The 14327-nt window shown below is 38.8% G+C and overlaps 1 protein-coding gene across 3 annotated transcripts in view; it reads right to left on the bottom strand.

Annotated features, from left to right (window-relative positions):
- Window positions 1–12504: 12504 nt before the first annotated feature.
- Window positions 12505–14327, bottom strand: part of STK32B (serine/threonine kinase 32B) — a 174937-nt gene continuing 173114 nt past the window's right edge. For all 3 annotated transcript variants that reach the window (XM_042808428.1, XM_042808432.1, XM_042808429.1), the window contains one exon: window positions 12505–13088. In XM_042808428.1, coding sequence (XP_042664362.1) covers window positions 12950–13088 — 139 coding nt within the window. In that variant the 3' untranslated portion in view covers window positions 12505–12949. The remainder of the gene's footprint in view (window positions 13089–14327) is intronic.

Genomic DNA, 14327 nt, shown 5'->3' with positions numbered 1-14327 from the left:
GTCTCGTCATGTAATCTCAGAGGAGATTATTGCCTCTTATTATTATTGCCTCTTTCCTTGGTTTTCTCTTTCTCTTTTCCCAGACCCAGCTTCTCTGCCCAATCATTTTCAGCTCTTTTCCTGCCTCACCACCACCACCTTTGCTACTTCTCCTCCAGGGGCACGAGTCCAGCTCTCAGTTCACAAATACAACTTGGCGGCATTGAGTGAACCGTATACCAAAGAAGGTTTTCATATCACACACTATTTTGCTTTAGATTTTTTAGTGTTTTCCTGAATTTGATGCAACAGACTAGTGTGTCTTGTTATCACAGAGAGGATCAAGCACTCTGTGACCTGTATTCCTTCTGCCCAGATTACTGGTGGTAACTTGGTTTTAATTGGGTACAAAACGCCTACCAGAGGAATAGGATATACTGAGATCCTGAGAATTGTTTGTGTCTGAGGCTGTAAAGCATTTGGCTTTGATTTTACCCAATTCTTTAGATGGCGTGAACTTGGGATTATGCTCAGGTGCCATGTGTGTTTGGGCTGGGCCTTTGCAGAGAGGCCCAGACTTTGGGCTGTGATGATTTCTTTGCGTTGATTTGCAGGTGTGCAGTGGGGAAAATGGGTGAGAAAGATATTAGAGATGAAGACAGCTTCTTTAAAGGCGAGTAAAACACCATATAGCTCTCTATCTTCATTCTCAGAATGGGAGGAATGGAGAAATCTAAAATTCTCTTAAAAATAAATCAGATTGAGCTATATACCAGACTTAGATAGAATAATAATTACTGAGTGGTTAAAATTAGAAAAAGAAATAAGCTATGGAAAATGCAATGTTGTAGGCAAGGGACCAAAACCTACTTATAGATAAATGATGTTTGTCTATATCTCTGTTCATGTTTAGTAGTAAGCAAAAGACTTGACTTTTTCATTAGTGGCCACATTTCCTTTAGACTGTCTGTGGGAAGGGACTCCATTCTGCACTTCTCTAGCAGACACTGATGTCTATTTAACAGTGTTAATATCAGTCATGATAATTGCCGTCAACATGTCAGAAGAAAACATTTTGATAGATTTCCATTCAGCAGTTTTACCTTTTACCTTGAAAATAAAAAATACTTCACCTGACACTTGCTTTAATGTTGCTGTTTTGGTCTTCCAATGGAAATGGATCTATAATAGCACTAGGTGGCTTCTCTTGCATGCTTTAAATTGAAGAGACCTTTTCAGGCAACATGATTTCCTGCTAAAAGAACAAGAGACATAGTGCTCCTTACTTCGGGCCCACTGCACTTTCCTCTCTTTCCTCTACATTTTGTTGTTGATGGATGTGCTGGATTTGTGTGTGTGGCAGGATTTCGGTAGCGGGGGAGGGGGCTACAGCAGTGGCCTCCTGTGAGAGGCTTCTCAAAGCTCCCCCGGCTCCAAGTCACACCCACCTCTGGCCAGGACTAAGACAATCAGCGACAGTGGCTGCACCTCTGTGAGAGCATATTTAAGAAGGGGAACCTGGGAGGATGGGTGGGACTTGTGAGGAGGAGTTGAGAGGAGAACACCTATGCAAACACTGAGGTCAGTGGAAGGAAGGAAGAGGAGGGGTGGAGGTGCACAGGATCAGAGAAACCCCTTTATCCCGTGGTGAGACAGCAGGGTCACCCCCTGACACCCATGGAGGTCTGTGGTGGAGCAGAGGCCGACCTGCAGCCTGTGAGGAGCCCACACTGGAGAAGGCAGCCATTGCCAAAGGAGGCCGGGACTCTTCGGGAAGAAGAAGACCCCGCTGCTGTAGTTTGTCACTGAGAGGACTGCAACAGGCAGGGGTGACACATATCAGAGCAACTCAGGAAATGCTGCAACTCCTGGGAGGGACTTATGTTGGAGAAAGTTTCTGTAGGAATGTCTCCTGTGAGAGGGGGACCACGATGGAACAGGGGAAGAAAGCAAGGAGTTGTTCGTGTCCTCCCCCAAGAGGAAGAAGCGGCAGGACTGACTGCACCCCCATTCCATGCCCCCTGTGCTGCTGGAGGGAGAAAGTAGAAAAACTGGGAGCAAAGATGAGTCAGGGAAGAAGGGAGGGGTGGGGAAAAGTGTTTTTAAGAAGTGGTAATGCTTCTCACTGTCCTATTCTGTCTGTTAAGTTGTTGTTTTTTGTTCCTGTCTGTATTAAATTTATGTTCTTTTTTATTTCCCCTAACAAGTCTGTCTTTTGCCCATGATTGTAATGGGTGAGTCATCACTCCCTGTCCTTGTCTCAAATCCTGAGCCTTTTGCTTTATTTTCTCCTTCCCAGCTCTGGGGGGAAGGGCGAAGTGAGCAGCTGCATGGTGCTCAGTTGCCCTCTGAGATCAAATCATGAGGTCTTTTGCGTTATTTTCTACTTCTCAGCGCCAGGGGTGAAGTGGGGAGTGAGTGGCTCTGTAATGCTCAGTTGCCTTCTGAGCTCAAGCCATGACAATGGACTACCTTACAGGCTGGCTGAATGGTGTTCACTTGACAATTATTTTTGCATATGGAATGAACGTTCTTAACTTTATGTACCTTGTCTTCCCCTGTGGTACACACTTCTGTCCTTCTGGCAAAATAACATTCTGCATAACGAAGAGCTCTTGCTAATTGAATTTTGTATTAAAAGGCATTCCCCTCTTACCCCACGCACTATGCCAAATTATTCATGCAACAAAAGGGATTATTCAGTGTGATTGTATTTTGAATAATGTAAATTCAAAGGCCAGCCTAATTTCTCATATGTCTTAAAACCAGGAAATAGATGTTTTTAAATGTACTTTCATAAAATGGTTGGACTTTCCTAAGAAAAAGTTTGCCACCTAAGTAATTGTATAGTGAAAGACAAAAACCAAAACATATAGACAACTAAGATTTGTTGGAGCAAATAATTTTCTTCCAACCAATATGGAAAAAAAATGCCTGAAATACATCAAAGCTAACAGTGAAATAGAATTCATTCTCATTTTAAAAAGATGGAACTGAGGAGCCTTCCAGTCTCTTAGGATCCTGAATTACAGTTTGAACACTTTCATATGAATACTGATTAGAGAGCAATAACTTTTTGTCCTGTAGCTCATCTTGAGACCAAGTAATATAGAGGTGGAACTTGAACAGCATATATTTTATAGTTTTCTTAATTTTTGAGTGTATTACATGCACTGTGCTTTTCTTTACAGTCCTCTATGTAATGGTATCTTGATTTCTTTCACAGCTTTTCCCCCTCATAGTTGAAGGTTTGTAAGATGATCATGTTAATCTCGAATTCTTCAGAGACTGAGAAAAAAGAGACATGTTTCCTTCTACTGTCTGGCCACTCTCATGGAAGGACACATTTTAAGTTCCCTGGACTGTCAAAAGTTTCAGACTCAAGTTTTTCTGGATGATTTTTTTCAGTCTTTAACTGTCATGGGTATTGCTAGTCTAGGAGTATACCATTTCTAGGACAGCTGTGCATCTGAGCTAGATGGATGCCTCATTGCCTCAAGGGAGGTAGGACTTTTAGATTTACCCCAGTGCTTAGGACATTTACTGGTGAGCTCTGTATGTCTGACACAGCTTCTCAGGTCCTTGAGGTGCCTGTGAGGTCTCCCTGTGAAGTGAAGTAAAATAAAAGAGTAGGCTCTAAGTAGGCTTCTGGATTTCCCTGGGCTCTGTGGTTCAGGCATCTAAATTTACAGCACTTGAATATTTTAGCCACTTAAGTCCCTTAAGAGAGCTACCACGTAGTTCTGAATCCAGAAGATCCAAAAGATACAACTAAGCCTGAGTCCAGAAAGGACAGCCAACGAAATTTTATGTGTCCATGGCAGAAATGGCATCCATTATGTTTCTTTGAAATAAAAAGATTTACTGTCACTAAATCTAATAAAAATTTGATTTTACCTGAAGGCAAGACTTGGTGAGAAGCAAAGGCTCTCAGTTCAGAGTTAAGATGAAATTCTTGGGAGAGAAAGAGGACCTTTAACATACGGACATTGAAAGTAGGCAAAAATAAAAAGGTGAAGAAGGGAAGTTTAAAAAGCTTCAGAAAATTCTGATGGAAACTGACAGAAATTTATCTATCTAGATAGACATATGTAGCTTATGATAGCATGAGAGAAACCCCATTGTGTACAGTCTTGTTGCAAAAAAACTTTCCCTATTAATATGGTACATCCAGGTAACAATAGTCTATGACTGGAGCAACATAAATATGTTTAAATGTTTGTTTTATGCCTAGTCTAGCCTTGTTATGTCAAGGAAAGCACCCTTACTCAGGAAAACATGGGATTTAACAACAAAATATCAGATTCCAAATATTGAGCCAGAGTGTTTTTCTGTCTCCTAGAAGCACTCCCTTCTCTCCAGCCTACCTTAAATCAATTTCTGTCTTTTCTGGCAGGAATTTTGCAGATCTCAAATCCCTGGGGAGAAAGCAAGAAAGATTTTCTTTTTGAACACTCTTGGAGATGTGGCTGCATTATTTCTCATTATATTTAAGTGCATTATTTAGCTTGGAAGATTGAAGTTTCTGCCACCCACTGACAGGAAAAAAATCTGGTTTTTATGCTACAGATGTTTTCCTATCCATGTTTTGACTTGCCACTTGTAAAAGGTTATACATTCCAAAGCTGTTGGTGAACGTGAGGCAGATGAACTAAGAAGTATCTGTCACAGCCAACCTTTTTAATTACAGATTAATATATCACATAATATGCCACATAATAAGCAGACCACAGTGTAAAAGATCACAAGGATGGCTGTATTATTTCTATGGAAAGAGCTTTTGAATAAATGTCTTCAAGAAAAAGATGAGCATATTTTCAGCAGATAATACATTTTAAATCTCATAACATTCGCTTGTGAACTGATTTAAATTTTAATTGAATGGATGTGAGAGAAGTTTTTATTTGAAGTGTACTAAATGGAAAAGTTTTAAGTTGTTATTCTCAAGTAGTACAAATAAAGTAAATATCCCTTTTCCTTCAAGGAGAAAAATACAGTCAATTAATCTGTTCATGCATATGTATGTTCTTCAGGAAAAGCAGGGATATGTCCCTGATATAGATACTGGCTCAGTAAACCAATAATCTTGGTCCTACCAATAAGAGAAGCAGTTCAACAGGGTGTAAACTGAAAATCGGTATTGACACATTCAAGGTTCAAAGGAACAAGTTTAGGGAATTAGATGCATTGCTGTAGCACAAATCCACTAAAACCATGAAATAAAGTATCTCAGCACTTTGTTGTGTACATAGTTGCTCAATGCATACCTATACTTGAAAAAAAAAAAAAGAAAAATCCTTAACTCATTAAAAAAACCTCTTCCCAAGACCCTGCAGTAGTATGAAACATGGCAGTATGAAATACTAGCAAGTTCATGCATCTTAAAAATGATAATGCAGTCTCATATGAATAACTTACAGTCCTAGTGGGGCAACTGTAAACAATCAGCACAGTTCACAGAGAAGTTTTTCCAGACAGGGACAGACAATGTCTTAGAGTCATACAGAGCTTCGTTTGTGTGGAAAGATTGAAAACCCCATGAGGGGAAAGCACAGGAGGGTGTTTGTATAGTGTGTTGCCAGGGGAATGTTTGTGTATTTAAAGAGGAGGCAAGTAACAGTGAGGATAATATGAAGCAATGAAGGATCAAGAAAAGGCTAGTTGTGTGGTCCTATTCATCTTCCAAAAATGAAATGGAATAAAATTAAAGAGTGATAATATGAAATAGTATTATTTTTTAAAATATAGTTCACATAATTTAACTGTGGGTTTCAATGTTATTTCTACAAGTTTTAGCAGATACTTTTTCTTGAAGACAGTAATGAGAAGAAGGTAATGAAAGTTACTGTTATCATATGGGAGCACACTATCAGTTATATACATTTACGGGCACTTGTCTGCCCCGATTGAGTGATTATACTTCTCATTTGCAAAAAAGCTATGCTGCTTATTCAAATAGCTGCACCTATAAGATGGTGAAAACATATTTCAGAAACCTCTTTAAAATACATGTTGCTTTGCTGGTTGTCTTGCCCTATTTAGTGTTCTTTCTTTTTTATTAGTGTTCAGTATTAATGTGTGTCTCTCAAAAATGTAAAATTAAGCCTGGTACTTCAGTAAAAGGGATGCTGGCTACAAGGAAACCCTCTGAAACCCTCTGACCAGTGGATTTGGTGGAGTTTCAGGAGGCTCTAAGCATTTCCAAGACCTTTAATTCCTGGAGTTTGTGACTCTTCTTAACAGTGACAGTGTAGATGGAAAACTAGGTCTTTTGTCTAACGGGTCAATTGGCGGGATGTATGTCTGTGGATGGTGTTTGGCAGGACTTTGGGAGGGCAGTGATTGATCTGTGACAGTCAAAATGGTGTTCAGTGGGTATCAATTTCCATGCTGCAGTATTCGCACGTGGATGTTTGCACTCCATAGCCTGGTGGAGTGAATGCCCCTGCCAGACCATGGGAAAGGCAGGATTTATGGAGAACCGTGCTGGTTCTTGAGAGGGGGTGCAGAAGCGACAAGCCAGCTGTGATGACAGCTCTCTTCCTCTTCGCATACTTCTTCATCTTAACTCTTCACAACTCTTTTTGATTTAATTCTGCAATTGCAGAGATCTGCTCAGTGAAACAAGCCTCTTGTGGTCCAGCTGGCCTAAGCTGGAGAGAGGACAAGGCACCGATGACAGCTAACGGTGTCACAGCAGCCAGCTCTGCCCCTGCTCCACTCCCTCAGCCCTTCTGCTACTCTCCAAGATTACATTAGCCTAAGCTTTCAAATATAAATGGGAAATTTCTGGACTTAAAGAGACATTGCATACTATTTAATGCAGAAAAAGATCCATAAATCTTCATTATATTGGTGCTCATTACATTTAATAAGCTGATTTCACCACTACCTGCTTCCCTGAACACTTTCTTCAGTTTATCTCTGGCTTCAAGTTATATCTTATAAAGATAGTTCAAACTCTAAATTCCTTGCTGTAGTGTCTGACTTATCTTAATGTGTGGATATAGTGTTTATCATGATAGGGCTCAAGACTTAAAGCATTCTCTCATTACTAATTAACCACACCAAAATTGCCTCAATATCTTAGCACGTTGTCTGGAGAATATTATCCTCGATATAGAATTGTATAGAAAAGTTATAACTACTAATTAAATTGTGTAATACTCTTCCAAAAGAGATTTTTCAAGTACAAAATAATCACTGTGGGAAAATTCCAGGGATGTAATATAGAACACATCAAAACAATGAGAAGATAAGAAGCAAAACATTCTCCACAGTGCTAGTTCCAACATATTTTTGCCCATGAAAGTGGCTATGACTAAATCTAATGCCATTCAAAGGGCACTGATTTTACATAATTCTGTATTCGTGGGCATACATTTTAGAAGGACTTGCATTTTAGAATTGTTCTCAGTTGTATTTCTCTTAATGGGTATTGAAAGCTACAGTGGTTTTGGTATGTTTACTATATTGCTTAAAGAAAACCCTAAACACTGAACAACAAAACTTTCTGCCCTTTATTGTGATTTTGACTCTCTGGGAGGACTCGTGAGGACCGTTTGGCTACTTTGTAAAAAATGGTTTAATTGAATAGATAAATTCCTCCTTCCCAATTAAAAATGACAAAAAAAGGGAGTTTGTGACTCCGAGCCAGGTTCGTTGATGTATAGGGCATAGCTAGTATCAGTCATTATTAAGGTCCTGATTGTACTGTGTGTTTTCTCACAAACACAAGTATAGCAAGCTAATTTGCATTGCTAAACAAATGCTAAAAACATAAAATAATTTTTCTTTCCTGGGCAGAGAGTAGTTGATCTGATCATTAAAATATAGATAAACAGAAGTAAGTACTCTGATAAAAGCCGAGATATTTAAGTACAGTATGCATAGGAAATTAGTTATTTAGCTACTAGTATGCTCTCCAGAAGAAAAACTGCAAAACTTTTGTTTAAAAATCACAGCAATCTATTGTGTGGGGTTTTGCGTGACACCAGAAGGATCTATAAAAGCTTTACATTATTTCTCATTCAAAATTTACCACAGGGCCTGTTGGCAGCATGTCCTAAGAGACTGAACTGCAACTGCTGTGTAAGAGAAAATAATTTCTGCTTGTCCTAGCAGGGCTGATGACTTTGGCTCCAGCAGCTGCTATAAATTGTTGTTTCTTTTGCTGTACAAGAAGACAGAATCTGAGCAGCCCAGCACTGCAAACAGGTGGGGTCTTGCCTTTGCTTGCTTCTTATTCAGAGCCTGCATAGATGAGTTTATTTAGCCATGGATTAAATCTGGGACAGATATAGAAATAATGGGGATTATTTGCAGACAATGTTTTGTTTCAGGTCTCCTCCTGAGTCAGGTGATAGAAAGTGGAGGTTCAAGAGGATACCTGTGGCTTTTTAATTAATTGCTTTGAATATCTCCTTGCTTTCCATCTCCCACCAAAACTGTAAATGTACTACTCCAAAACCTATAAGCATCTCCTATGTTGGCAGACGCTTCTTTTCATAGCAGAAGTGTTGGCATAGCTACCTATCTGGAAAACAGAAAAATGTTTTGGGTCCTATTCAGCCAGCCACAGTTCCTCAGTACATCCCAATAAACCAATATTTAGGTTTAGTTTAAACTGTCAGAAATCAGTTTGAAATTACCATCATATATTTCTGAAAGCAGAAAACATCTAAATGAATGGAATGGTTGGATGGATCGGTGCGTCATATTTCCTCTATTATGTCTTTTGATGTAATTTTGAATAGTGTGCCAAGATTTATAACCAACCCTCCTAGTCTGTTCATCCCCCCACACACACACTCCCCCCCAAGTCTACAAGAAAAACTTCTGGAAATATCTCATTAATCATTTTTGTCAAGACTACAGATGAAAGAAGCCATTTGTATTTTATGACAGTTGGTAATTAAACATTTAGAGTACGGTGCCAATATTTAATACACAATGTAGAAGGAGCAAACTGAACAGAAGGTAAATCTGGCAGAGTTTAACATGGAGTGATGCTGTGGGAATGTGCATGTGTGATCAGAACTGTAACACCATGGAACAAGTGGCATTGCAATAAAATGTTGTAGCAGTAAACTGCTTTTCCAGATGTGTTAGACTTTTTTCCGTCTTCCCTGGAACAGAAATGAGAAAAAATATTTTACCCTTGAAATGACTTGGAGAAACCAGATGAGACTTTGGAAGTTAATATCTCTGGCTGCTTTTGCAAAGCAATAAAGCTGTATAGAACAAGGGAGTCCCAAGGAGTTTCTTTTGGTTTTATGACTGCCTTGCTTTGCTTTCCCCTCCATCTCACTGAGTATTTTGTGAAACCCTTCTATGTCTTATTTAGGTTGCCTTCCCTGATTTTATTTCTTCTGGAAAGTAAGGTAGTATTCATTGCAAGTGTTTATTTTTGTGTAATTTCTTGGCCTTCTAATACCACTTTTGCATGTAAGGATAAAAACTGTTTAAACAGCTCTGGCTCCTGTTGAAGTGATCAGAAATTTTTTCACAAGGATTAGACTGCATCTCCACAAATTGTGCCATCACAAACAAGATTCATCTGACTAAATGTCAGTGCACAATGTGCATGTCCACATCTGAGCTATGTACGCTGACATTATACTGCATGGAGGCAGAGCTACGGGGAGAACCATCTGCTAAAAGACACAATCAAGACAGAACAAATGCACCACATCCTAAACCCATCTTTTTTTCTTTTTTGTTTTCCTCTTTATTTTTGAGACTGGATCTGGCTAACTCAGCTGCAGGTGTGCAAGTTTTTCTTATGTATAAAACTAGGGGAGACAAGTCCCAGCCAAGCACTTCTCAGGCTTATTCCCAGCCTGTGTGACTTCTTGTAGTACAAGTTCTGTCCTCACAAGCACATACTGAACAGAATGACCTCTCTTCTTCTGCACCATTATCAGGGTCTCCCATGACAGACTAGTTTCTTACAGCTATGTTGGTCAAAAGGAAGGATGAACTAAGAGTATAGATTGCCCAGAGAGGTGGTAGATGGCCCATCCCTGGAAACACTCAGTGCCAGGTTGGACGGGGCTCTGAGCAACCTGATCTAGTTGAAGATGTCCCTGGTCATTGCAGGGGGGTTGGACTAGATGACCTTTAAATATCCCTTCCAACCCCAAATATTCTATGATTCTGTGATTCTATGATTCTAAATTGGGTCTCTGTAGTATAGCTGAGGGTACTCTCTGACCTGTGTAATAAGCAGACAAAGATAATTATATGCAGCATAAGGTTCAGCTTGCAGTCAGTGAAAATGCCATGGACTCTGGATAAATCTGACTGGTGTAATGATTTCTTTTTTTTTTTGCAAACAGTAGAGTAGTTTGAGAAATGATCGTGTAGCAACAAGCGTGAAATTAAAGTGTCTGAGAGAGCTTGCATTCATGCACAATACTCTGCACAAACATATTTAAATAGATGTCATCCATTGTATAACCAGGCTTCTCTCAAAAACAGCTTTGTCAAAGACACCCGATAGCCAGCCAGATCAGACTGCAAATGTTTGGTAGAATCTTGTTTCTAATTAGATTCTATCTGCAGAAAACTCCCCTGATTTTTAATAAAATTATTGATGAACTTTTTACTTCTAAAGCCTGTGGATCTTTCATTCTATAAACTTTACATTCTATAAGCTCAGGCTTCTCATTGACTGTGTGCGCATTAGTGGGCAGCTCAGCCTGACAGGAGAGGCTCTGCAAAGCAGGGCGGTAGGCGACGCAGACCTGACATGCACATGAGACACATTTGGGGAAGTTTAATTTTGAATTTGCTCTCACCTGTTCTTGTGGTCTACAGGCCTGAGGCTGGGTGGATGGCATGACGTGGTCTCTTGGAGCACACTTCTGGTTTTATATTATCCAAAAGGAATCTGATTTGGGATGCTACAATATGAACCAAAATGCAGCAGGGCTATAAGATTGAGACATTAACTTCAAAAAATGCCTTCCCAGACTGAATTAAGGTGCTAGTATAGTTTCATCCTATGTGGTTGATGTACAAAATCACCCACAATAACTCTTCTTGCTCAAAACAACTGTAATCATAGAAAAAAAGCAAATGTGCAATTGCCTTTTTTTTCCAAATGATTTTGCAATTGAAAAGTTTTACACAGAAAATATTAATAACATACTGGCCTTGTTTCCAAAAACTCCATGGCTCTAATCTATATTACCTGATACATCATGGATCCTGCAAACATTTACTTAAGAGTAATACCGTTAATTTCTGTAGGACTACTCAAGTAAATAAAACCTTTTATTTCTTTCCAGGATCAAGATTAGGATCAAGATTCAGATCAAGATCCAAGATCATAATGCATTTTGATTGGAACAGAACAATAGGTGTTTCCAGAAATTATGTGAAATGTTATCGACTTTGGTCCTTTCCAAGTGAAACCAATATTCAGCAAAAAAAAAAAAAAAAAAAAAAAAAAGAAGAAAAAAAAAAGGCATTATAAGAAGGGATGGGCATGAAATGATTTATTCTGGGTAATGACATCTGTTCTCTCATGACCAGAGAAATTCTGCTTCTTTGCTTGAACCTATGATTTTTTCAGTCTGTGCCCAAATTAGACAAGTAGCCCAATACCACGCTCATGACAGATGTAAAATCTTTACCTTAGTACATCTGTAAACTGCTCTATTGTTGATAGGAACACCATATCATTTAATGGAGCAATAAAAATCTGTATTTTGTGAAAAATTTATGACAAAAATTACATATAATGTGAAACAAAATTTTAAAATAGATTCAATTACAAAGAACTTTGTTTTGAAAAAGATAGAATGGAAACAATACAGTAAAAATATATTATTACAAATAAAATGTTTTTCGCTTCCAAAACCCAACTTATTTGTTTTTAAAAGTTGAAATGAAATTTGCTTACGGATAGTAACCCTTAAAAATAAAAGCACAATAAGACAGAACAAGCATGCATTTATTATCAAAATGTGAATGTACAAGTTGTAAAATACCATAAGTGTTTGGAATTGTGAGTGCTGTTTAAAAAAAAAAAAGGCTTTCACATCAGCAATACTTTGGATAAAGTATGTTTCATTCTATTCAAGATGGTTCTTATCCAGAATAGATCCATGAAAACAGACACATATGTAACTTCACGTTTTATAACACCTAACTATGGATCTGAGCAATTGTTAATGCTTTTAGCTCTCCTCACTAAGCTGTTTTTCAACTCTGGCTCAGTCAGCCTATTGTTACAAATCAAAAGGTCTTTCTCTGTCACAGTTATCATACACTACTAATGTGTCTGATCCTGCATCCACTAAAGTCACTAGCAAAACTTTGACTTGGCCATAGTCACATCTTTTACTACAAAGCAGAACGCATGAAGTTAAAGAACAATGTGAATACATTCACGCTGAAACATTTTCAATGGACTTCAGGTATTTAAATTAAATTATTCAGTGTTTGGCCTATTTGACACTACATTCATGTGTTTATATCATACACATCCCATAAACTCAACAGCAGGTGCTCAGAGACGGCTGTGTCCAGCAGTTTCACAAGATTCCAAACTGGACCAATTTTAATTAACGGAGACAGAATGAGTAACATAAAGCCTTCAAGATCAAGCTGGCCCCAATATAACTTTGTCTCTTACAAGTAGCCAGAAACACGGTAATCTTTGAGAGGCTGCCTAATGAATTGTTTCAAGTTTTCTTCCAGGATTTTGAAAAGGAAAGTCACACTTATAAAACTTCATTTTGTTGCTGATGGTCATTTTTCCAGTGGCAGAGTCAAAAGAAGAGCAGGGTTGTACGTGGAAAGTCTCAGCCGGTGTGCTCTGTGGGTTTGTCCTTGGCTGGGGAACCTGCTTTTGGAGGAGTCAGATGTCCCGGGATCCGAGGGGTGAAGATGAAGGCATGGGTGGAGATGATTTTTCCTCACCCTGCCAGGGTGGAATCATGTGTGGGGCCGTAGCTCACTAGCTGCTGCAGCCTCTTGTGCAGCCATGTCCCAGTAAATTGTTGTTACGTCCATCTTGGAGTTTCTCGTGATTCTGAAGGGATGCTCTGCTGTCCATGCTGGAAGACTGTCCACTTTGATCCTGTTGTCTTCTTAATCTGCCAAAGGTTAAAAACACTGATGTAGCTACCATGTGCAGATAGCTGTGTAAGCATGACAGCCCTTACCTGTCTTGTGGATAGCCACATACACCTGTGTATAAAACAGATTCCTGCACCATTCAATCTCTATTAACTCCCTGAGCTTTATAGCTGCCGTTTCTTCTAAACATTGATGATTGCTTCCTCCTAAATATGTGCAGTTGGGTCTTGATCTTGGTCAAATCCGGCTCCCGTTAAAGCCTTTCATAAATAGCCAGCAGAAAAGAGTGCTCTCTCTGGCTTTAGCACCTCTGCTCAGACTGTAACTTGACAAAGTTTGAGACTAAGAGCTGTTGACTGGGCACACACTGGCAGTAAGCAGCTGCTCCGCTCTGCTGTACTGCAAAATTATCAGTAACCTCCACCAGTACAAGAGAAAAAAACATGAGGTGAAATGATATTCTGTATTCTTCTTGTTATTACTTCATATGTTGTCAAAGCCTCCTAGGTCATTTCAAGGAACAACAACAAAATCCTATATTTAAAGACTGCAAAGTTATCTTCTTTTGACATAATTTTCTAGACATCAGCAACAGCCTTAACAGCACCTGCAGTCCCCACCAATTGTTCTATCACCAAGCTTCTCAGCATTTCTGTTCAACCCTGGTATCAACTTCTGTGATTTTACTGTGATTCATGTGATATTCAGTGTTTTGCTTCAAACACAAACACAATGTGAATACTTTCAAGAAGGGTGTTTCAAGAAGATTTATGGGGAAGCTATGAGGTAGAGAACAATTTTTATTGGAAACATGAACAGCTGATCTTTTGGAGGATTTTTTCTCTGTCTGTTTCTTTTCTCAAAATGCAAAAGAGCTGCTCACGTATTCCTGAAACGGCATCAAGAGTTGTCACCAGAGACACTATGGAGGAAGCTCTTTGTTACAGTGATTGTAAGTGATGTATATGATATACTCAAAAAAAACTTTGCAAGTAACATTTAATACATAGAAAATACTCAATAATGGAAAAGCATGCAAAAATTAAATGTAAAGGCTCAGTTTCAAAGGACAAGATGCTTCCAGGTGGCATAAAGACTATAGAGACTATACTGAAGACTCAGAAGAGAATGTGAAAAGACATGAAAATTCTGTCATAGCTAAACAGAGGAATAAAGGAGACTATTTAAAACAAAAATAATGAGAACACTCTCCAAATAGGTTAAATTCAAAAGAGCACAAAGTCAGGCACATTAAA

Source organism: Tyto alba, unplaced genomic scaffold (assembly GCF_018691265.1).
Source record: "Tyto alba isolate M040663 unplaced genomic scaffold, T.alba_DEE_v4.0 Super-Scaffold_6, whole genome shotgun sequence".
In the NCBI taxonomy this organism is placed as follows: Eukaryota; Metazoa; Chordata; class Aves; order Strigiformes; family Tytonidae; genus Tyto; species Tyto alba.
This window is presented reverse-complemented; position numbering and strand designations above follow the sequence as displayed.